The following is a 25844-nucleotide window of genomic DNA, read 5'->3' on the forward strand; positions in this document are numbered from 1 at the left end:
CTGGGGGAGGGGAGATTTTTTTTATTCTGTGAAGGAAATTACCCAAATTCATCCGCCCGGTCTCTTCTGGTAACAAAATTCCTTTACAGAATGGGGAGGAATATCTCTGTAATATGTATTTCAGGACATTTTATACACAATCATAAAATGCAGGGTCCCTCCTCAAACTAACATATGAGGTCAAAATAAAAGTATAATCTTACTTTGTGGGAGGAAAAAAAAAAAAAAAAAAAAAAAAGGTCAGCCTATTTGCTTATACTTCTCACTTTCCTATATCTCCTAAAATTCATGGTTCCAAATGAGTGCTGGGACATTCATTTTTGTGGTATTTCAGTTGCACATTACAAAAAAGTTCATCAACTCTCAATTTACTCACAGTCCAGGAACCTCACCTGTGAAAGCGTTTGTGGCCTGAAAACCAGCTTCCTGCATACTGCTCTCCCAGACACGTTTGTGTTCCCACTCTTAACTTGTCCTTACAAGAGGCAACTGGAGGGATTGAAGCTGTCAAGTTACTTCCATTTTAGCTTGTCGGAGTCCATCTCTCTCCGGATTGCAACCTTTGGTAGCATATGATTCTCACCAGATCCTGTGAGCAGATGGTACCAGGAGACCGGCCAAAGACAAAAAACAAGTATTGGACACACAATGGTTTCAGCCGTCCAACCAGAGAATCAAGGCCATGGTGAATCAGGAAGCCACGGAAGTTGTCCTGCTGAGACTGTTTCCCTTTCTAAAATGTAGTTCTAATGAACCATTGGGTAGCCAGCATCCTTTCCTTGGGTTGCAGCCACTTGGGATGTTCAATTGCTTTCTGCCTTGTCTTTTCTCTTGGGCTTGTCTTTCCCCTCAGGCACGCTCACTGAAAAATTAAAAAAATAAAATAAAATAAAATAAAAAGGAGATTATATCTTCTGATGACCTGTACAAATATTAAAATTCATAAACTCACCAGGCTGAAGAAATCCTCCCAACTACCCAAAAACATTATTATGGATTAACTAAACACATTGAAAGCTCTCCAGCAAAGCAAATGTGGCAAATTTTCCTGAATATTTTTGAAGTTTGGAAAAAAAAGGAACTCAGGGTTTCATTCATTCCTGAGAACAAGAAAAAAATCATTTCTCCAAATTTCAATTTGAGAAGCAATGGGCAACAAGGTATAGTAAAAGTATAATTACAATGTGCTTATGTCTTTGGTTTATATCAGTACAAACAGTTATAGTGAAGTATAAAATAATGAAAATATTTCTCAAGCTACTGAAAATGAGGAGAGAACAAAAATGAGATATATAACCTCTTTCTCATATAGTTCACTAAGACTCAGTCACAAGAAATGCAATGAAATTAGTGTTTATAAACCCTTGAAAAATGAAACCAGAGATGTCTTGCCAAGATTTCTTAGACTCTTTTTATATACATACATACATGTATGCACACACACATATAATATGTATATATACATATATATGCATATATATAATTTTAAATTAAGGATCCAGAAGAAAAATTGATTTAGTTTCCATATTGTTTTATACATGCTTTTAAAGAAAAGCATTGTATAACCATTCTTTATAGATATTCCTCTTATATGGTTATTGCAAAGCAACCAATAAAAAAAGAAAAAGAAAAAGAAATGAGAATAATAAAAGGCCGGACTTTTAAAAATAGATGATGAACATTAAATTTAAATTATCACTGATAGAGAAGGATGAATTTTATTTCCATTATAATTATTTCCTCCTAGTCAATTTTTTAACAATCAGAAACTACAATCACATTTTTCTTTTTCACCAAGTGGAACAAGGAAAGAAAACTTTTTTAAAAGATTGCTAAGTTATCTTATATGTCTTACATATTCTTTACATAAGGAACAATTTACAAAAGGGCACACAGTATAATTTTTTTGTTTTATTCAAGTAGATATAGAATATATATCAAGTCAAACATCTCTAATTCAAACTAATTTAAGGGAACGTCCAATCAATGAAAATATAAACTCTAACATAGAGATCATTTTTAAAAGCAATGTGATTTACCTGCTTTCAAGTATCTACAAACCCACCGAATGAAGGATACTAAAGAAATCATTAGTGATATAGTTACTGAGTACATGAGAAGAATTTTAATTAGCAAATCATAAGTTTATAAATTGGTTAAAAGCACAGAAAACATTTCATTCTGGAATATGAAATATGAAAATAGAAGACTATATTCACATCCCACAGAATTTCATTCTTTGAAGTAGCCCAATTTAGTCAAAACACAGTTAAAAACAACAAAGGTGACTTCAATTTTGCCACACTGAACTTACCTAACTAGATGGAAGAGAAAGAAAAAAATCACTCTCTTAATGTCCAGATTTTTCCTTGCCTCCATTCTATAATCTCTTTTAGCTAATCACTTCCTCTTAGAAATTTTCCCTAATCCATCCCCCATCCAAAAATAATTTCCCCTCCTCTGAATTCCCAAACTGTTATGTTTGTATTACATTTAAACATTCTAGCTTACATTTTAATTGTAAAATTACTTGATTTTCCCTATTAGGGACCAGAGAGTAGGGACTATCTTATTCTTCTTTGAATTCTCCCTAGCACTTAGCCCACTGTTGTGTATATAGGATTTATAGGATCATAAATGTTATTGTTTGTCCTACGTTCTCGAAAAAGTCCATGACATCAGGGAGGCGATGCCATGACATGCAAGTGAATTGGATTTAGGTGAGGGAGGGCTGTGCAAGGTCATCTGCCTCACTTTCCCTTCCAGAGCATCTGGGTCCAGTGGCCAGATATAAATCAAGACGACTAGAGATGGCCCTGGATGTAATGGGAGACCTTGACCTTTTTAAACTAAGGTCTTCAATAAGTTTCCATTTGATTGAGGCTGCACCTATTCAGTGATTAAAACTAGGTAGCAATTGAGGCAAAGAATCTCCTTTTTATATTAGTCCCCCAAAAATCTATTAAATAAATAAATGAATGAATATGGGATCTTAGAAAGCATCTAGTACAGTCTTTCATTTTGCAGTTGAGGGAACTGAGACGCACAGAGATGAAGGAACTGGGCTAAAGACACCCAGATATGTGGCCCAAGCCAAGATGATTTGAAAATAGGTCCTCTGAGTATCTTTCCCCTGCATCAAACTTCATAGGAGCTAAATAAATATTTGTTGAATGAATCAATTCATATTCACAGGAATTGTTGCACTTTATTTGCTCCCATTCTCAGTCTAGTCTGAGAGATGAAAAACAAGTTTGAGTGGTGTTCTCCGCTGTTTTTGTTTTATTTACAGTGCTACTGTGCTTTAAAGTATTTCAACTATCACATCGCTCACATTTCACATGGCCATGGGAAATCTGTAGGTGGGTATGGGTAGTGGTGGGAGGGAAACAAAATGACTGTTTTCCTTTCCTGTGACTATAATCTGCTTTCTCATTCTCAAACTTATTTATTCCATGAGAGAAAGGTAGGCCACCAGATTAAAATTGTTGGAACACCCTGAAAAGCCTTCCTTTGCTAAAATTCTGAAGAGAAATTGCTATGAGATTTAAGATCAACCCCAATCAACCCTATGAAATAATTGGAAAGGCTAACATGTATCATCATAAAAGTAATATATAATTTGCATATTCCAATACAGACTCTTGACTTTTTTTTCCAGTAACTTTTCTATTACTATCACTGCTTTGAATTTTTTCACTTCTTGAACTGTTTTCTTCTCACCTACTGCTCATCTAAATGCCTTCACCAGAAAGCATACAGCAGAAAGCAGAGATTTCACAGAATCAAAGGAAGATGGCAGAAAAAAACTGAGCCCAGCAACATTTTAGATTCTAAAAGCTTCACTGTCCAGAGTTACAGTTGCCTTGTTTTTTCATCAATTTGTTCTCTCAACTGATTCACTTGCCCAACTATGGACATTGTTCCAATGGACACCACAAAATATAATGGAATAACAGCTAAAATAGTGATTCTTCCCAAACACTAAAAAAACAAAGTAACAATAATAAGTGGTACCCTATCATCTCCTTCAATAGCTTAACCCATTTTGTCTTTAGAGCAGGTAGGTGACAGTGGATAGAGCACACAGTTTGGAAATGCTGTGGGAACCTGGGCAAGTCACTTCACCTGTTCATCTCAGTTTCTCCTCTGTAAAATGAGCTAGAGAAGGAAATGGCAAACCATTCCAGTGTCTTTGTCAAGAAAACCTCAAATGGAGTCACAAAGGATCAGTCAGACACAACTAAACAAGGACAAAAAGTAAATCTCTTCTTTTTCCCAAGTGGATCATAAACTTCTTAAAGTCCTACCTCACTGTATTCTATAGTCATTGTAGGACTGCACATTCAAGAAATATTCAAGAAACACTTTAAATTTAATTCTCCACATTATAATCTGAGAAACAATTTTGTCCTGCACATTATGTTAGATATTAAGTGTGTTTGAATATAATAAAGACGAGATGTTCTATTTTGAATAGGTGCCATACTTTTTGAATTGACTAGTTGGGCCCTCAGTGTGCCTTAAAAAAAAAAGAATAAATGGAGTCTTCATTTTTGTAAAATATTCCTGAAAAACACAGAATTTTAGACTCAGAAGGGTCACTAGAGATCATCTCACCCAACTTCCTCTTTTTAACAGATGAGAAAACTGCAGCCCTAAGATACTGAGGTAGTCAAGAGCAGATAGCAAGGCTGGGATGAGAACCATATCTCTTCAGTATGATAGAACTAAAGATTCAGAACTTAAAGCACTCTTAGAAACCATTTAGACTATTTACAGATGAGGAATTCGAAGGACTTTGAGGTAAAGTGATCTACCGAAGGTCACATAATAAGTTCCTTTCCACGGTACCCAAGAAAATGAAGGCTTTCTCAAACATTAATTGCTGAATGTTTGACCCTTACTGTATCTCCGAAGAAAACCACTTTACAAAGAAGCAAAAGAAGTATGAAAAGGGAGACTCACCCTAGATCAGAGTATTGTTGAGCCACACCCTCATGCACTCTTATTCTAAATCCAAAGTGCTCATCACTCAGATGCCAATGCATACACATAGATGTTCTCTTCACACTATGAAGATGGGGAAGACTAACCAGGAAATAAATTGATTCAAGACTGTACTTGAAAACGACATTAAGCCCCTCCCATAACAATGCAACAGTTACTAAGGAAATAAAGTGCATCAAACGGAAAACACCCCCACAGGAAGGGACATTTAAAAAGGGAGAGAGAGGGGGGAGAAAATGAACACCCACAAAATCTAACCAAATTAGTTGTGGAATTAGGTCTGCTTTGCCATTCATTCATGAGGACTTGGGTCAAACTCAATCACAGTAATCCCTGAGGAATTAAAATTTGGTCTTTGACAGATGACAGTTTTCACGAACTTAAACATTGTACTGTGGAGACATCTACTTGCAGAGGAAGATTAGGGCCATGAAGTAGGCAAAGAGATCAAAATTCAATAGAGAAGTGAAACAGACTTTTTTGAAACCTGGTAATTTAAAAATATATATATTTTAAGCAAATCAAGTATTCAAAAAAAAGTGTAAACACTGCAGTTTAATTTTTTTTAATTTCCTTTCACTGTGGACAGTCTGTTTCGTTGGCTAAGTGCTAGTTACCTAGGAGATGGCTGAGTGGTGAAATTGGATAGACTATATGTTGTAAGGAAAATGATCAGAGTTGTGGCAGTCTTTAGAAATGATGTCGATGGTCTCTTGTCACTACTCCTACCAAAAATGTTCCGGGGAAAGACAGAAGATAAAAAAAGCACAAAAACACATTCACCTGGATAAGTGGGGGAGCTATTTTAAAATATGAAATTATTTTAAATGAGTATTTTATATAGAAGTTGCTTTCCACTTCCGCAAAAAGCACATGAAAAAATTTTAAACTTGCTGGTTCATTTAAGATAGAGATGACAAACAGTTTTTGAGATGGCTGTGAAAAAAAAGGAAACTTAACTAGGATCTATTCCTGACTCTGACACAAAAAATCACTATGTCACCTTGGGAAAAAGACTTCACACATTTTTGCATGAGTTTCTCCAAAATCCATGAACATACCGACTTGACAGCCTAGTTGAAGGTCTCTGCAAGTGTCAGTCATTATTCACTGAGAAGGTACAGACTATACTTTAATGAGATTATAAAGAAATAAATATGGTCCTTGCATTAAGGCAGTTTATAATCTATTGGGGCTAAGGAGAGATAAGGAGAAGAATAAACAAGCAGGATCATGAAAAGAGCATTAGATTTGGAAGTAGGAATGTGTTTTAATCCCAGCTTTGCCTTGTAGTCTGTGACCTTGTACACTGAGAAGCAGAATGGCTAAGTGGATAAAAAGCTGGTCTTCAAGACAGAAGACTAGCTGTGTGATCCTGGATAAGACAATTAACATCTCTGTGCTCTCAGGCAACTCTCTTAAGAGTCTTAGTTGCAAAGAAAGTGTCCATCTGTAGAAGTAAAGGGCAGAGGTATTTTATATATATATGTGTGTGTGTGTGTGTGTGTGTGTGTGTGTATATATATATATATATATGTACATATATTTAGTTTTTAAATTCATTCTACAAGCTTCAATTTTCTTATGTGTAAATTGAGGAGGTGGTACCAAATAGCCACTAAGGTTACAGCCTGCCCTAAAAATCTCATGATTTGGATGCTTATTAAAAAATGTCTATTTTTAATTCCTATGTTTTAAAGGTGTTAACATTCGGTTTTGTAAAAGATTTTTGTGAAAAACCTGAACATAGATCTGCCACTAACAATGTATATGCCTTTCCCAAAAAAGCCCAAGTTTGGGCCTGTTTTGTGTGTCTTCCAAGTCTAGTTACACTGAGAGAAAATTAGTTTAAGAAATCAGATTTGCTTCTTCAAATCTTCTCTTAGAGTTCTCATTTGGATTCTCTGAGCTATTCAAGAGACAGGGGAAAGAATGACTCTTATGATCTTAGGGATGTCAATGATCTTAGAGATTTATTAGCTCAACAATCTATTTTATTTATTTTTTTTAGGTAGAATCATAGATCCAGAGCTGAAAAGAATCTGAAGCCATCTAGCTCAACTTCTTTATTTTACAGACAAGGAAACTGAGGCACAGGGAAGATGAATGACTTATCTGAACTCACATATGCAGAGCACTGAAAAAATGAAATTCTAGAGACTCACCCACCGAAAGTCACCTAAATTCCTTAAGAGATGAACTAGAATATATGTATGATGTATGTATGTTTCTACAAATATACATACATGTGTATGTATGTATGTATATATATACAAATATACATACATTAAAATATCATTAATTAATTTTTATTGCCTCAATGTTTAATTCAGTTAATATTCAGAAGGCTGAAAAGCCTTCATTGTGTTGGAGAGTAGAAAGAATTTTAGTATCTGTATCAGGAGAGAACTGGATTCAAACACTGACCTTGGCTACCTCTGTGTCCATAAGAGATCATTTAATCTCCCTTGTTCTTAGCTTCCTTTCTTGTAAACTAGAGATAATGATACCTATAGTATCTTCCTAACAAAGTCACTGTGAGAGTCACATGAGGATCACATACATTCAAAGTACATTGAAAACAGTATGTTTAGTGAATTGATGTCTTGTAGATATTTATGGCTTTGTGAATAGAAAATTGGACTTCAGGTCCTACTTCTCATACATTTGTCATTGTTTAGTAATTTTTTAGTTATTTTAGACTCTTTGTGACCCCATTTGGAGTTTTCTTAGCAAAGTTAACAGAGTGATTTGTCATTTCCTCCTGCAACTTATTTTATAGACGAGAAAAATTAGGTCAACAGAGTTAAGTGACTTTCCCAGGATCGCATAATTTCTAAGTGTCCGAGACTTGATTTCAATTCAGGAAGATAAGTATTCCTAACTCCAGCAATTTTGTTTTCTTCCCACCATCACCCATATTCAATGATAGAAAGAAGGTAGAAACACCAAAGTAAATAGAAAAGTGCAGAAAGGGTCATGCTAAGCAGTGTTGTTATTGCCCTCTTAATTTTTATATTTACATTTCTTTAAAAGAAAAGGATATATACAAATATAAATATATATAAAAGAAAGCATAAATTTTATATAATTTTAGTTTATCCAAACATCTCCCTTGTTCTTTTTATATGGAAATGCTTGTTTTTATTGATGATTTTTAAGTTCATCTTGAACTCTATCTCATACATACTAGCTGTGTAATCTTAAAAATGTCTTAATCTTTCTGTGCTAGGAAATTCGTTAAGAGTTTTAATTGCAAAAAAAAATCCTTATTTATATTGATAAAGGATAGAAGCAATTTATTCATGTGGATTTCCCTACAAAAATTAAGTTATACATCTTTAAAAACAAAAAGGTAAAGTATTATATAAATAAATGTCAGCTATTATTATCAGAATATTTTAAAGTCTCTCAGCTATGTCTTCTATTATTTTTTGGTAAAGACCCATCTGCTTAAAATATTTAATGTTTTAGAGGGCCTGTACTCTCTTGGAGAAAAGATTTCTCAAGAGATAAAAATCAAAATACAAATTCCTTCCATGCCTACTACATTTATAGGATATAGGAAACAAGATGCAAAAGGCAGTGAAAATGTGTGGGGGAGGCATTTGGTATGAAGTTTAGCAGAATAGGTAAAGAAGAAAAATGACAAAAAAGGAAATTATCTAGACAAGTAAGGAGGCATAGCTTTTTAAATGGTTTTTTAATCATTAAGATTGTGAAGTATCACAGAAATGCACCAATGGAAAGTGATTCTATTTGGCTTTGATATTAGTAGGTATAACTTTTAAAAATGTAACTAAGCTTTTTCTTATAGAATACAGCTTTTTTTTTCTTTATTTGTTCCAGTGACAGAAAGGCTCTGTGTTTTTTCATTTCCTTCAAAATTATTCTTTAAACCAATGATGTATATTCTGAGACAGAAGTCAATATTGTGGCCTTAGTACAAAGCTTCTCTTCATAACTTGATAGATCCAATGCTCTTTAATCTGATACAAAATCTTGGGGAGCTTGCTTTATTGGTCGCTTAAAAGCTAATAAAACTGACAAATGATAAAAGCTGATGTCTTCTGGAAATAATTCATCTGTTTAATTCAGCAATTAGAACTACCCAGTTATTTTCTTCTAATTCCTTGAGGTGGCAGAGTGAGCAGATATAGGACCTGGAATCTAGAAAACTCTTCTTTCTGAGTTCAAATCTGGCCTGAGACATTTCAAGCTAGGTACCCTGGGCAATTCACTTAATCCTGTTTGCCTCAGTTTTCTCATCTGTAAAAAATGAGCTTGAGAAGAAAATGGCAAATACTATAACACATTTGCCAAGAAAACCTCAAAAGGGATCACAAAGAGTTAGTTATGACTGAACAACAAAACTCTGAATTTTATTCTTCTTTCTATAATCAAAACATGCCAAATTTTGACAAAAAGACTTTTCCCGTATTGCTCATATTCACCTTTCTTTAAATAAATAAATGAATGAATGAAAGTTGTTTGGTTTTGTTGGTTGTTTTTTACTCTGAAAAAACAACTTGTCAAGTTACTCTTTCCAAACTCAATGTCGAAGGAAAAGTAAATTCCAGTAATATTTTCTTTGAATATTTCCATACAAAAGATTAATAGCAATAGCAATAACAGCTAGCATTTCTATATCATTACTAACATGCTTTGCCAAGTGCTTTACAAACATTCTTCATGTTATCCTTACAATAACCCTTGGAGCAAGATGGTGTTATTATCACCATTTTACAGATGAGAAAACTAAGGCAAAAAGAAATTCATTGATTTGCCTAAATCTAAGTGTCTAAGATTTGATTTTTAACTCGTGTTCCAAACTGCCCCCTCCTAGTTTCTTCAGGTTCTACTCTTATTTCTCAAGGATGATCAATAGGAGAGGAAAGGATTAGCGAGAAAGAAAGAGACAGACAGATAGAAAAAGAGAGACGGCAATGATAAACATATGTACAGACAGGCCTGAGGTAAGCTTTTTCTGACACCCCAGGGGCTAGATAGTCTCACCCAGGATTCCAGCACTGACAAATGCTGGTTGTTAATGAATTGCTGATAGGTATGTCATTCACTTATGGGTCGGCTCTTAGGATTCCTGGATCATAACCACACAAACTCACACACACACACAAACACACATACACACTATAACACACTGACTCATCACTGACTTCCTTTGAAAAAACTGAGGAAAGAGATAGAAGGAAAAGGATGGGAACAGTGTTCTAACATTTTTATCAAGAGTATATCTATCTGTCTACTTACCTATTTAGAAAGATATACATACACACACATATGCAGACATATATGTCTATGTATGTATATATACATAGACAATCAGAATTCATGCTATCTTAACATCTCATTGTCTTCTCTTTTATACGTTTTTAGGGAATAAAATTTAGAACACCACAAGGCAACAATTATTTACAATTTCCAAACCTTCCTCATATATGCATATCCCCCCAAGCAGCACACTTTCCTTCCAACAAGAGTTTTTTTTTTAAAGACCAAGTAAAATTGTTAAGAATGCCCTTAGAATTCCAAGTAAAATTGTTAAGAATGCCCTTAGAATTCCAAGTAAAGTTGTTAAGAATGCCTTAGAATTCCAAGTAAAATTGTTAAGAATGCCCTTAGAATTCCACCACAAACTTTTATCCACAAACAATATTGGATGGGGCATGAAAGTTAAATGAGTCAAATCAACTCACTTTTGTGGAATGACTTAATATGGTTGCACAGGCTCAACAACAACGCATTTTGACAGATGTCTTCAGGACATAATTTAAAATACTGCCCATCTGAGGGCCACCCCATAGGGCTGATGTCATGGAAGAAGTCTGGCATCAATTCAGTCCAAGAGCCTCAGAAATGAGCTCTCAGTAGTACAGTTACATACAATAAAGAACACTGCATCTGTGAGAGGCTCAGGCACACCAAGCAGTTTAATGAGCAATCCCTGACTCCACATATATTAAGGAAACACCGATAGGGTTTCACATCTTCCTGGAAGGCTGGATCAGTCAGCGCTCTGAAAATGCATGTGTCATGAAGAGCAGCTGTTCAAGAGGGCAAGGAATTTAGGGTAAAGGCTCCCTAGTATTTAACTAATGGTACTCCACAAATCCGGGCTCTGTATATTCTTGAAAACTCCAGACAAACATGAAAAGTTCATTATTGGACCGATTTCTGCTGCCTTATCCCTATGTTGCCCACAGTAAAACCAAAGCAGTGCTATTGAGAGCTGAAGGAACGGCAAGGTACTGTGTGTACTAGCAGGATAGCCCCTGAGAGCCTGTGCTTTCATGACCCTGTAATACAGTAGTGGTTGCCTCTAGGAACAAATGTAATGTGAGTAAACTTCTTACAATATGTGAGACCCTTCATGTTTTTTGCATAATGGTTGTTTTGCATCACCTGCTGTAGAAATCAATTTGATTTGGAATGGTGTATTAAAATTGAGAAAAAATATTATTCCATTTGCTTGATTATAAATTAATTTGTTCACCTTCTAAATCCATTATTAAATATCATATAACAGATTGCTGGGATATCAAGAAATAAAACTACTGGGCCCCAGCTGCAGTTTGCTGTATTTAACTTGTGGAAATACAGCTTGAATCATAGTTTCTTATTCCCATTAATTGCTGAATTTAGCTACATAGTATCTGACCATAATGGATTAACTAGGAAAAGATCTGGAACGATGTGATGTGTGTATTACATTGTCCAATAATATGCTCTCAAGGAAGGAAGGAAGGAAAGGAGGAGGAGAGAGGAGCAGAGAGCAGGAAGAGAGGAGATGACAGGAAGGGAAAAAAGGAGAAGAGAAGGAGGAGAGGAGAGGAAAGGACAGGAGAGGGGAGAACAAAACAAGGAGAGAATAGAGAGGGAGAAGCAGAAAGGGGGGGAAAGGAGGGGATGGGAGAGAAGGAAAGAAGAAAAGAGGAAGAGGAGAGGAGAAAGGAGAGGAAAGGGGAAAACAAAACAAGGAGAGAATAGAGAGGGAGGAGCAGAAAGGGGGGGAAAGGAGGGGATGGGAGAGAAGGAAAAAAGAAAAGAGGAAGAGGAGAGGAGAAAGGAGAGGAAAGGGGAAAACAAAACAAGGAGAGGGGAGAACAAATCAAGGAGAGAGGGGATAGGAGAAAAGGGAAGAAGAGAAGGGGAAGAGGAGAAGAGGAAAGGAGAGGAAAGGGGAAAACAAAACAAGGAGAGAACAGAGAGGGAGGAGCAGAAAGGGGGGAAAGGAGGGGATGGGAAAGAAGGGAAGAAGAGAAGAGGAAGAGGAGAGGGAAGAACAAAGCAAGGATAGAAGAACAGAGAGGGAGGAGTGGAAAGGAGGAGATGGGAGGGAAGGGAAGAAGAAAAGGAGGAGAGGAGAGGAGGAAAGGACAGGAAGAAAAAGGGTAGAAATACCAATCAAGAAATACTTCAAAAATACAAGTTCTTCTCATCCTCTTCAGGATCTTCTGGTGTTAACTGACAATCCTACCTTCAGACCTAGAGCAAACATTTCAGCATCCATCTTTTCAGGAAAAGTTCAGAGATGCTGGCCTCCATTACACAGGGAGAAGAATAATGAAAGGCAGGTAGAAAAAAGTAAGAAATACAGAAGAGGAAGGTTTTTACCATGGAAAGATAATAGCATCATATTAGCCATCAGATGGCCATAATTGGGCCAAGAAACTTCAGGGTACTGAAACAACAAGCAGGGAAAAACAGTCATTTCCCTCAATTTGGATTCCATAACCATTTATTGAGAACCTACATGCAAAGCACTGTCCTAGGTTTAGGGAATATAAAGATCAGTTTGACATGGGTTCTGTTCTTAAAGATTTTACAGTTATCATTAAAGGAAAATAAATACATAACTATGATACAGTGGGAAAAGAGTGCAAAAAAAAAAAAGAATATCTCAGATCATTTAAATATGGAGACATAACTTCCAAGTTGGAGGCAGGGAGAACAAGGAGGAGAGGGAAGTTAAACTGCCCATATCCTGTAAACGCCCTCCCCCAGCTTTTTAAACTGTGGTTCACAACCCCACATGGGATATCGTAACTAAATATGGGGATCATATTTATGATTTATCAATAAATATTTGATTTATATATCTATATCTATTTAATATATTTATATATGCAGGGTCATGTAAAAATTTCTTGGGTGAAGAAGAAAAAGTTTAAGAAGCTTTACTGTAAACCACCAATTTCACTACTGAATATATATCCTAAAGGAAGTCAAACAGAAAGAAACATCCATAAGATAAACATCACAGATCCCCATAATACTTTGTAAAATGCTCTAGAGCAAGAGTTTATAATCTTCTTTGTGTGTTTCATAGACCCTAATGGTAATCTGGTGAAACCAATGCAGTTCTTTGCAGAATACTATTTTTAAATGCGTAATATAAAAAATATAGGCTTACAATTTAAACCAATGATATCAAAGTAATTAGCAAAGTAGTTTTTCAAATATCAATCATAAAAAGGGGAAAGGCTCACATGTTTTCAAAAATGTTTTTGTAATAGCAAGGATTTGGAAGCTGAGTGGATGCCCATCAGTTAGGGAATGGCTGATATTATTCCATTTGAAATATTACTGTTCTATAAGAAATGATCAGCAGGATTTCAGAAAGTCCTGGAGAAATTTACGCAAACTGATGCTAAGTGAAGTGAGGAGAACCAAAAGAACATCGTACATAGCAACAACAAGATTATGTGATGATCAACTCTGATGGTCTTGGCTCTTTTCAACAATGAGGTGATTTAGGCCAATTCCAATAGACTTAGGATGGAGAGAAAAAGGACTGTGGGAACTGAGTATGGATCACAACATAGTATTTTGTTATTATTTGTTTGGGTTTTTTTTGTTTTCTTTCTCATTTTTCCTTTGTAATATGATTTTTTCTTATGTAGCATGATATACATGGAAATATGTTTAGAAGAACTGTACATGTTTAATCTGTATTGGATTAATTGCTATCTAAGGGAGGGAAGTGGGAGGAAGGAAGGGAGAAAAAATTTAGAACATAAGATTTTGCAAGAATGAATGTTGAAAACCATCTTTGCATGTTCATTGAAAATAAAAAAGCTATTAAAATACAAATATTATATATTTTCTTTTCCTTTTATTAAACAATAGCAAATGAATCAAAAAGACTGTACTGAGAATTTAAGCTAACTGTCCATAGGTCAGCTTAAGAAAATAGCCTTGCAAAAGGAAGAGGGAGAACTTCTCACATGCAGACTTCATTCCTTTACAGACAGAACTCCTGGCTTTCCTAAGTTTTTTCTACAATGTCCTAATAATCTCTTCATCCTAGAAGTTCATTCCATACCTGAAGCTTCTTATTCTATTAAAATAGTTTTTAAAAATACAAATTTATGGATCCCAGGTTAAAAAACCCTAGTCTATACTAAGTACTTAATAAATGTTCACTACATAGGAGAAAGAACAACGAATAATAAAATTAGATTGTCAAGATTAGACATTCAAAAGTAATTAAAGTCTGATGATAAGCAAATGAAAACAGCAAGAGTTCAGAAGAAGATTATATTCCTGTAAGGAAGACCAAAAGAAAGATGGACTGCCTTGATGAACCCTCATAAATCCCATCAAGTATTTGGTCATCTCAAAAAGAAAATTATGAAACAAACATAAAAGAGAGACATAATCAACAAACATTTGTTAAGCACTTACTATGTGACAAGCACTGTGTTAACTGGCATATTAGCCAACGGTATTCATCACTGGGTTGGCAGAGATCCACTGAAGAGTCCAAGATGAAAAGAGACACTCTATGGATGATGAGGTCCTCAGATGTTTCTATTTGTGGATAGCATAGCTCCAGTTCCAGCAAGCCCTAAAACATTAAAGAGCCTCCTGGAAAAAGATATATAGCCATTCAAAATAATCTGGTCTGATTATCTACATGGGGAAGATCAAGTTGGATAGAGAATGTCTTTTTTTTCTCTTCTAGATTATGCCATATCCTTGGAAAGACAACTTGTAGAACTTGCCTATTAAAACATGTATTAAGCAATATAATTGTACAATGAATTGGGTCCAACATTAAATAGGAGGAAAAAAAGCAGCCTACATTGCCTTAAGGAAACGGAAAAGCTCCTTTAATATATCCCAAGATTCTCTCAAAAACACCTATTAGATTCCAATATTCTACTAGAGATGGTATATGTCTAAGAGATAAGGAACAGAATAATCTTTGAGAAGTTAAAATGAACCTTCCCAACCCCTCTTATTTTTTAGTACTTTCTCTCTCTTAATTATTTCCTACTTTATATATATAGCTAGTTTGTATATACTTGATGCTTAATGTCTTACCCATTAGATTTTGTACTCAAGGCACTGTCTTTTGCCTTTTTCTATCACAACTGCTTCGTACAGCACCTGCATGTAAGAGGTACTTAATAAATGTTTACTGACTGACAGACAATGGAAAAGTTCATGATGAATAAGAGGAGCTTCCCCCCTAAGACTAATAAGGAGATTTTTTTAAAATTAGACTAAAAGATATTAGCAGGAAGTCAAGTCAGTGAGCACTTGCTAAGCACTTGCTGTGTGCCAGGCACTTGTGTGTGGAGTTGGGAAGGTATGATAGAAAAAGAAGTCGAGCAGGCACCCGAATGATGAGGGCAAGGGAGGACAAATAACCAGGCAAGAGAGCTTGACTGATACTACCAGAAATGAGGAAGGTCTCCAACATTCTGAATGGACACCACGGGGACCTTCACTGAGGATATGCCCAATAGTCACATGCAGTAGATAGGCATGGATTAAATACATCTTCAGAAAATATATCTAAGTCCAAATGGACCACAGATCCATTTGAATATTTGAGCCAAAGATGATTCAGGATTTGTTTCTAAACATATTAATTTATTAGTCTTTACAAAAATACTTATAGCACTTAAAACAAGTCAACAAAATTAGGGATTCATTCCCCTTGTTCTATATGCCATAGGCCCAAATTCAGAGAGTTATTAGATACTCCAGAGCTTCCCTACTTCAGGTAATCCCATCTAAAATGATACATCATTAAACTTCCATAAAGAAAAGCATATTTTGATGTATAATATCATTTCAGAAGAAATAATAGTTAAATCTGATTATTAAAATAGCTTCTACCACCACCTGAAAAATTACTTCTTGAAAGTTAAATATTTTTCCGTTTCCTTGAAAATGGTTTGAAAAGATGATTCTCTCCTCCCTTGTCAGCTCTACAAGATGACCTCCCACATCTCACTTAGAGTCATGTCATAATAAGCCACGGTTCCCCCACCTATGGGTGGACTCTGGCAAAAGAGATTTTAGAGTTTGGAAGCTGGCTGCCATTGAAATTTAAAAGTGCTCTAGTTACTCTACTTCCATTCCCTACCCTTCTGGTTCCCATGGAAACAGACGTCAGATCGCCAAAAAACAGGGTAAAGATAGCACCATGCCCAGTTTTCCCCACAATCTGTTTCCATGGGAACAGGAAGGGAAGGGAAGGAAAGCCTAGAGAGCTTGCAGATTTCAGTCATTGTCAGCTGGGAGATGCAGACAGTTCTGGCTAAACCGCCCAATGGTCTGCAGAACCCAACAGGCTTCTCACTCAATTGACAGCCATCTTTGCGTGGGGTTACATACAACCAGAATAATAAAGACTATGGAACTCCATGTGTGAAAACCCTCCAGACAAGGAATAGATGCAAGACTTATTTCTCCTAGCTTCTCTTAGGTCTATCCTGTCATAATCCACAATTTATTTTTAGTTCTAGGATCCTAAAGTAAAAATCAATGGTGAACACCTTCTTCTTCATAAAGAGACAAATATAATCTAAAACTTGGACCTGGAAGGCTATTTGTTATAGCTGTTCAACCATCACTGACGTTGAGGCAATAACAGCTTATTCTTGGCTTCTGACTATATCCTACCTAAGACTAAACTGTGAAGAAATGTCTTTAGAACATGAAAAAGATTCAGTCTTTTCTTCATATTTTATTTCTCCTAAATTATGCAATTATAGTAAAAAAGACTCTTAACACAAGGACCGTTCTGACAAAGGGAAACTGCATGAGAAATACAGTGGGATGGTTAAAGGGTAATAACAATTTACCTTTGTAAATTGGTACAATTACAATTAGAGGCATCATGGGGGATGAGAGGTGGACCGTAGAACCAAATCTTAGAACTATGGTGATGATCAGAGTAAGCTATCATATTTATATAACACCTCAGATTTGTCAAGTGCTTTATCCCCAAATTAATTCTAACAAAAACCTTATAAGGTAGACGTTATTATTTCCACTTTATAGATGAAGTTGATTTACTCAGGGTCACAAAACTAATAAGAATCTAAGGTGAGGTTTTAAAGTCAAGCCCCATGTCTGAGAAGAAAGAAGAAAACAAATTTTAAAGAAACACTATTTTTTCCAAGTCATCTACTTAAGAAAAGCCTGTCATTACAAGGACCAAACCAATGAATGGGAATATGGGGGAAAGGGGCAACTGGAGGAGGGCTCAAGCTGAAGTTCTTTTATGAATTGATTCATGCAACAAACACTTATATAGATTTTTAAATTTATGGTGGTAGGGTATGTGGCATGGAGACAGAGATGAAAGAGATGAACATGCTAATTTTTAAAATACAGAAAAATAATAAAATTGTCTTTAAAAACTTTCAAATAATATTTCTGGGCCTCAGTTTCTCTAAATGCACGCGCTGCCAAAAGATGATGCTGAATCAGACAATCACTAAAATTCCTTCCAGTTCTAAATGTTATTAACAGTTAATAAGGTTTTTGACAAATCTGTTCTGATATTAGCAAAACATACACTATGAAACTAACTTCTAATTTTCAGGTAAAAGTATATAAAGCCTCCCTCCCCCAAAAACCCAATTTATTTCAGTGCTGTTCTACAACATATTCCTTAAACTATACATACTAAAAGGCCACTATATTGCTCAAATACATGTTAATAGCATAGTGTTTTAAGAAGTTCTTTCTTTCCCATGGGAAAAACAGAAAGGCAAATATTAACTTTTTATTGACTATATTCTTCCGTTTAAAAAATTACATTCCCTCTCCCAAATCTTGAAAATTAAAACAGTAGCAAATAATTCAACCAATAATTCAACCAAAAATCACTAAATTATTTTAAAGGCTTCTCCAAATAAATAATTTTCTGGTACTAAAACTGTAAAAGGGAAAGAAAAATCAGTGATTTGATTAGTCAGCATATAAGCAACAAAGATAGCTAAGCATTTTGCACAGGCCTATAATCCCATGTGGCCAAGGAAAACTCACATTCAAACTGTGAAGTTCATTTGTATTCCACAGAAGCAAAAATACACATATATTTATATATGTGTGTATAATGTCACACGTAGACTTTTTATATAAAAAAGCTATGAAATTATATGGAAATCCATTTACTTTTTAGGATACTGAAGCAGATTCAGTCACATTCTAAAATTGCAGGGCCAAAAAAACAACAACAACAACAACTCACAAACAAAGCTCAGATGGAAAATTTTTCCATTAGCTATCAACCATGCAATGACCAATGTATAAATGATGTAGGTAGCTACTTAAGATACAATATATAAAGGAAAGCTTTTAGATATGCTTTAAATAAATGGATATATTTTAATATCCTAAGCCATCAACCTCTTTGCACATAGGTATTTATTTTATAATAAATAAAGTTATGAAAACAGGGACCGTGCACCTTTCCCAGCACATAGAACACTGCACTGTAGAGAGAAGGGATAAGGATAAGGAAATGGATCTGTGATTTTTCATTGTGGAGAATTCCCAAAGGAGAATACTGCCTCTACCAAGGCAGGTCAGCTCTTCTGTATGAATTCTAGCCTTAGAAAATTGCCTGCAGCACTGATTAAATGAGTTGACTAAGATCTCACAGTCAATATGTATCAGATATCCAGGTCCTCCTATTTTCCTATTATGCCACATTTCCTATCTTTTTATATAGTGGCTGGTGAATAAGTGAATGGTCAGTTATATGAATGAATGAAGCTTTCAGGAGGGTAGAGGAAGGGGGTTGGGAATATTCAAGTATTTTTTCTTTTCTGATAAGAACGGGAGTGTGATTAGCCAACGAAACTGATGCCATCTTGGACTTCATTAAGAGACGGAAAGGTTTCTGGAATAGAAAAGTTATAATTGGGGCAGCAAAATGGTGCAGTGGATAGAGCACCAGCCCTTGAAGTCAGGAGGACCTGAGTTCAAATCTGGCCTCGGACACTTTGTGTGACATTGGATGGGCAAGTCACTTAACCCAAATTGCCTCAGCAAAAAAAGAAAAAAAAAAGGAAAAGAAAAAATGCAAAGAAAAGTTATGATCTCTCTAGTTTCTTCCTGTCTTGATCAATCCTCATCTGTACTCCATTCTGGAGACCCCAGTTTAAGAACACTGATAATAAACTGGAGACCTTTCAGGAGGGCAACAAGAATGCTGAAGAGTCTTATGTTTATGTAATTGAGGTTCAATGATAGGAACTGCTCATGTCTGTCCGCAGAAAAAAAGAAGGCTCACAGGAGATTTGAGAGCTATCTTCATGTGTATGACTGGCCAGCATGTGGACAAGGGATTAGACATGTTCTACTTGGTTCTAAAGGGTTAAGTCAGGAGCAACAGGTAGAAATTTCAGTGATGATATTTGAGACTTAGGAGTCAGGGGAAATTTCCTAACAGAGCTGCCCCAAGAAGTGATACATTCTCTCTTTTTTGAGAATTTTCTTATAAAAACCCAATGTCTACTTGTTATATAAATATTCTTTTATATATAAGTTGGACTAAAAAACTAATGAAGCCCCTGCCAACTTACAAATTCTGTGACTAAGTGATTCTAAGCTTACTTAGAGTACACAAATGTCTTGTTTCAATACTGTTGACAATATAAGTAAAACTTAAGTTCATCAATATTGGATAGGGTTAATTTGCAAAACAAGCAGGAATTACTAATTGCCGTTAAAATGGAACAAAATATTTTTAATTTCCATGGAAGATTTTATCTATACTTTGAACCTATCATATTCTAGATCTACTGAAATATATACAATTGTGAGAGAGTCTGGTTAGAATGACATTTTATTATTATTTATTTAATTATTACTTATTATATATTATTATTACTTGTCAAGTTCTTTGAAGAGGGATTCTTATAAGGGTCCCAGGCTGTCCTCAAGCAGTTTACAATCTACAGTTATAGTTTAATTAATATAGTTATTTCTACTGGAAAGTAATAGATGGGTTCCCCAATAGCACAGTATTATGCAAATTTACACAAAAAAAATCAAAGGGCTAATGGGAAATATGGAGTAAGTGATACAATGCTCAAAAAATTCACCAGTAACATTAAAGAAAAAGAAAGGAACCTTTAAAAAAGAGCACAATTTTATACACATTAAATGGTAAAGAAATATATAAATACTACAATAAGTTGTGGCACCATCCACTGTACCCAGTTTCCCACAGCCCAATCTGGTAAAATGTGCTACAAGTTGGACTGACTACAACTGCAGCACTCAGGCTACACTGGACCAGAAAGGTAGGGATGTGTGGATCTGCTCTCCTCTGCCTACAGCTTCTACAGCTTTCTACCCAAAAAAATGCAATAAATTTTGTACTTCACCTTGAAAAAGAAATTTGCTTGTGGAAGTAAACATCCATAGGGTTACAGCTTGTGAGTTATTGTGAAGTGATGCAGTGTTGTATATTCTTACTGTTTCTTGAGAAAGAAACTGCAAACTCAGAATTCAGGTTATGCTCAAAATGTTCCAAAATATGTCAATCTTATTGGAACAAATTCACATTTTCAAAATAGGTACTATAGCAGAACTGACTATATATTATGACTATATATATCACAACCCTGGAAAAAATGCAGCCAGGTAAACTAGATATATATTTCTCACCAACACATTCTAAAAACTCATGGTCTTTACCTTATTAAAAGGCTAGTATTCAGGAAAAAACAATATATTTGTGAACAATGATTTACAAAAACTGGAATTCTGTCTTATTAATTCTAATTTTTTGTTTTTAAAAACAATCACCTCTAAGAAGTTTTCCAGTTATACTTATCTAAATCTGGTCACCCCAAATATCCTAGCAACTTCCAGAATTTATTTAAAGAACTGCTACTATTTAGATACTAGATGGCATACTTGCTTGTGTTGTGATATCTGATTATTTATATTTTTCTTGTTTGTATAATCTCCCTCATTATATTCATTTTGATTCAAAAACACTTATTAAGCATTTACTATATGTGGAACACTACGGTAGACACAGATGAAAAAGATACAATCCTTAATCTCAGAGACTTACAATCTAATGGGAGATGTGTGCATATGGGAGAAGGAGAGAGGAAGGTTGTGTCTGTCTGTCTGTCTGTGTTTCTCTCTCAAAAAGACAATGGGGGGAAGGGAAGGCTAGTGAGTGAGAGAGTGAGAGGAAGAGAGAGAACTATTCAACAACAAAGAGAATTTTATAAGAGAAGAAGCTATGACATAATGGAAAAAGGACTAACTGGCTTTAATATTAGAAGACATCTCTGATACTTATTACTGATATCAGTACTCTGGACAAGTCACTTCCTCTCTATAGACTTCAGTGTCTTGTAGTGCTGGAGAAGACTTTTGAGAATTACTTAGACAGCCAGGAATAGTAATACTTAAAGAAATTAATTCAGGATATTCATTGAAGGTCAAATACTGAAGTTGAAACGTAAATACTTTGGCCACCTAATGAGAAGATGGGACACTGGAAAAAATTCTGACATTGGAGAAGATTGAAGGCAAAAGGAGTAGAGGAAGATAAAAGATAAAAGATAGATGGTATCATAGAAGCAATGAAGATGAGCTTGAATAGACTTCAAAGAGACAGCAGAAGATAAAAGGGCTCGATGTGCCATAGTCCACAGGGTCACAAAAAGTCAGATATGACAAGGAATAAACTGTTGGATTTTAGCAGAAGAAGGATATATGTAGGTATAAGACTGCTCTGAAGATTAAGTGAAGAACTGATGGGGGAGGAGGTGCAGGGAAGTGAAGATAAGACTAATCAAGAAGAGCTAAGAAGGCTATTTACCATAGTTCAGGCAGAAGTTCAATTAATAGGATTCAATAACTGATTAGATGTGAGTGCTAATGGTATGGAACTCTAAAGTTTGAAGTATGGCATAAGTGGACAAATGATGATGTTATTAACAGGAATAGGAAAGTTAGGGTGGAGGAAGATCTGAAGAAAAGATAGTAAGCATAAATCTGTCATTTTCATTTGTACTATACCAAGGACAGACACTGACAAAAAAGCAATTTGGAATTGAAGAGATTATGTGTGTATATGTATATCTGTGCCTCTGTATTTGCATGCACACATGGATATATACATCCTGAGGAAAATTATTTTTCTATTATATTAATAATCAATTATTATAGTTGGATTAAGGTTTTTTCTCTTTATTTCTTCATTCAGTGACCAGCCCCTAGATCAGTCAGCTAGTTTCTGAAGGACAAGACTAATAGAAGAAATTGTCCAAATCCTTCAGAAACATGCTCCTCAATCTTGGGTAGGACCTCAACCAACTACAAGACTGTATGTATTTCTGTTTAGAGTGTTAACAAAATCTAATCTAGATGAATACCAGCTCTAAAACATCAAGTCTATGCCCTGAACCCCTCCATTACAATTTAGCATGCTCTAACTCATGAAAGAGAAAACCAACCAGAGTGATCTCAGTAAAGACAGATTCTTTTGCCCTGCTTGTTGTAGCCGGCTGAGTCTCAAGAACAAGCCACATTCTCAGCAAAAGAAGCAAAGACTTTTAACCCATTCCCTCACTGACTGTTGACCAAAGTTGATTTTTAGTTGTCAAAGGCAACCCCTTTTTTAAAAGTCTATTAAGGGCTGGTTTAATATTAGGAAAACTATTAGTATAATTGACCACATTAATAATCAAATTAATAAAAACTATATGATCATCTCAATAGATGCAGAAAAAGCATTTGATAAAATCCAACATCCATTCCTACTAAAAACTCTTGAGAGTATAGGAATAAATGGACTATTCCTTAAAATAATAAGGAGCATATATTTAAAACCTTCAGTAAACATCATATGTAATGGTGATAAACTAGAACCTTTCCCTGTAAGATCAGGAGTGAAACAAGGTTGCCCACTATCACCATTACTATTCAATATAGTACTAGAAACTCTAGCCTCGGCAATAAGAGCCGAGAAAGAGATTCAAGGAATTAGAGTAGGAAATGAAGAAATCAAATTATCACTTTTCTCAGATGACATGATGGTATACTTAGAGAACCCCAAAGACTCTGCTAAAAAGCTATTAGAAATAATTCATATTTTAGCAAAGTTGCAGGATACAAAATAAATCCACATAAATCCTCAGGATTTGTATACATTACCAACACAATCCAACAGCAAGAGATACAAAGAGAAATTCCATTCAAAATAACAGTCGATAGTATAAAATATTTGGGAATATATCTACCAAAGGAGAGTCAGGAATTATATGAGCAAAATTACAAAACACTTGCCACAAAAATAAAGTCAGATTTAAATAATTGGAAAGACATTCAGTGTTCTTGGATAGGCCGAGCGAATATAATAAAGATGACAATACTCCCCAAACTAATCTATTTATTTAGTGCTATACCAATCAGACTCCCAAGAAACTATTTTAATGACCTAGAAAAAATAACAACAAAATTCATATGGAAGAATAAAAGGTCAAGAATTGCAAGGGAACTAATGAAAAAAAAGTCAGAGGAAGGTGGTCTAAGTGTACCTGATTGAAAGCTATATTATAAAGTAACAGTCACCAAAACCATTTGGTATTGGCTAAGAAATAGACTAGTTGATCAGTGGCATAGGTTAGGTTCACAGGGCAAGATAGTGAGTAAAAATAGCAATCTAATCTTTGACAAACCCAAAGATCCCAAATTTTGGGATAAGAATTCATTATTTGACAAAAACTGCTGGGAAAACTGGAAATTAGTATGGCAGAAACTAGGCATGGACCCACATTTAACACCACATACTAAGATTAGATCAAAATGGGTCCAAGATTTAGGCATAAAGAACGAAATCATAAATAAATTGGAGGAACATGGGATGGTTTACCTCTCAGACTTGTGGAGGAGGAAGGAGTTTGTGTCCAAGGGAGAACTAGAGACCATTATTGATCACAAAATAGAAAATTTTGATTACACCAAATTAAAAAGTTTCTGCACAAACAAAACTAATGCAAACAAGATTAGAAGGGAAGTAACAAATTGGGAAAACATTTTTACAGTTAAAGGTTCTGATAAAGGCCTCATCTCCAAAATATACAGAGAATTGACTTTAATTTATAAGAAATCAAGCCATTCTCCAATTGATAAATGGTCAAAGGATATGAACAGACAATTTTCAGATGATGAAATTAAAACTATTTCCACTCATATGAAAGAGTGTTTCAAATCACTATTGATCAGAGAAATGCAAATTAAGACAACTTTGAGGTATCATTACACACCTGTCAGATTGGCTAAGATGACAGGAACAAATAACGATGAATGTTGGAGGGGCTGTGGGAAAACTGGGGCACTGATGCATTGTTGGTGGAGTTGTGAAAGAATCCAACCATTCTGGAGAGCAATCTGGAATTATGCCCAAAAAGTTATCAAAATGTGCATACCCTTTGACCCAGCAGTGCTGCTATTGGGCTTATATCCCAAGGAAATACTAAAGAAGGGAAAGGGACCTGTATGTGCCAAAATGTTTGTGGCAGCCCTTTTCATAGTGGCTAGAAGCTGGAAGATGAATGGATGTCCATCAATTGGAGAATGGTTGGGTAAATCATGGTATATGAATGTTATGGAATATTATTGTTCTATAAGAAATGACCAACAGGAGAAATACAGAGAGGCTTGGAGAGACTTACATCAACTGATGCTGAGTGAAACGAGCAGAACCAGAAGATCATTATACACTTCAACAATGATACTGTATGAGGATGTATGCTGATGGAAGTGGATATCTTCAACATAGAGAAGAGCTAATCCAATTCCAATTGATTAATGATGGACAGAATCAGCTACATCCAGAAAAGGAACACTGGGAAATGAGTGTAAACTGTTATTTTTACCTTCTGAATCCAATTCTTCCTGTGCAACAAAAAATTCGGTTCTACACACATATATTGTATCTAGAATATACTGTAATATATTTAACATATATAAGACTGCTTGCCATCTGGGGGAGGAAGGGAAAAAATCTGAATAGAAGTAAGTGCAAGGGATAATGTTGTAAAAAATTACCCATGCATATGTACTGTCAAAAAAAAAGTTATAATTATAAAATAAAATTAAAATTAAAAAAAAAAAAAAGAAAAGTAGCATGGAAAATATAAAAAAAAAGTCTATTAAGGCATTCAGGGTCTTCATTAGGTGCCTTTTATTACTAAGAGAAACTACTTACCATCAATTTATTGATTATCAGCTGACCTAATAAATAAACGTATTTATTATTATTATATGTATAATAATAAAAACAATAATATTATTATTAATTAGCCAGAAACTCTTGTCTCTCATATTTTTCATTTGCCTCAATATTAAGAAACCGTCTTTTATATTTTATTTTTATTTCATTTTATTTATTTGATAATTTAATTTTAATTTTATTAATTATTAATAATATTTAATAATAATACTATTTATTATATTATATTTTATATGTTTAGCTCCCTATGTAGGAGGTACTCAATCAATGTTGACTGCAAAATTCTCTC

At 34.9% G+C, this 25844-nt stretch overlaps 1 protein-coding gene across 16 annotated transcripts in view; it reads right to left on the reverse strand.

The window, feature by feature from the left end:
- The window catches only part of LDLRAD4 (low density lipoprotein receptor class A domain containing 4), a 565990-nt gene that overhangs the window by 340151 nt on the left and 199995 nt on the right, over positions 1-25844 (reverse strand). For 14 of the 16 annotated variants that reach the window (XM_074274524.1, XM_074274419.1, XM_074274493.1 and 11 more), the window contains one exon: positions 393-862. In XM_074274524.1, coding sequence (XP_074130625.1) covers positions 393-432 — 40 coding nt within the window. In that variant the 5' untranslated portion in view covers positions 433-862. Of the gene's footprint in view, positions 1-392; positions 863-4968; positions 5504-14718; positions 14882-25844 lie in introns of those variants that run through there. The other 2 variants (XM_074274485.1, XM_074274517.1) reach the window with 2 other exon arrangements.

The sequence above is a fragment of the Sminthopsis crassicaudata genome, chromosome 1, assembly GCF_048593235.1.
Source record: "Sminthopsis crassicaudata isolate SCR6 chromosome 1, ASM4859323v1, whole genome shotgun sequence".
NCBI lineage: Eukaryota > Metazoa > Chordata > Mammalia > Dasyuromorphia > Dasyuridae > Sminthopsis > Sminthopsis crassicaudata.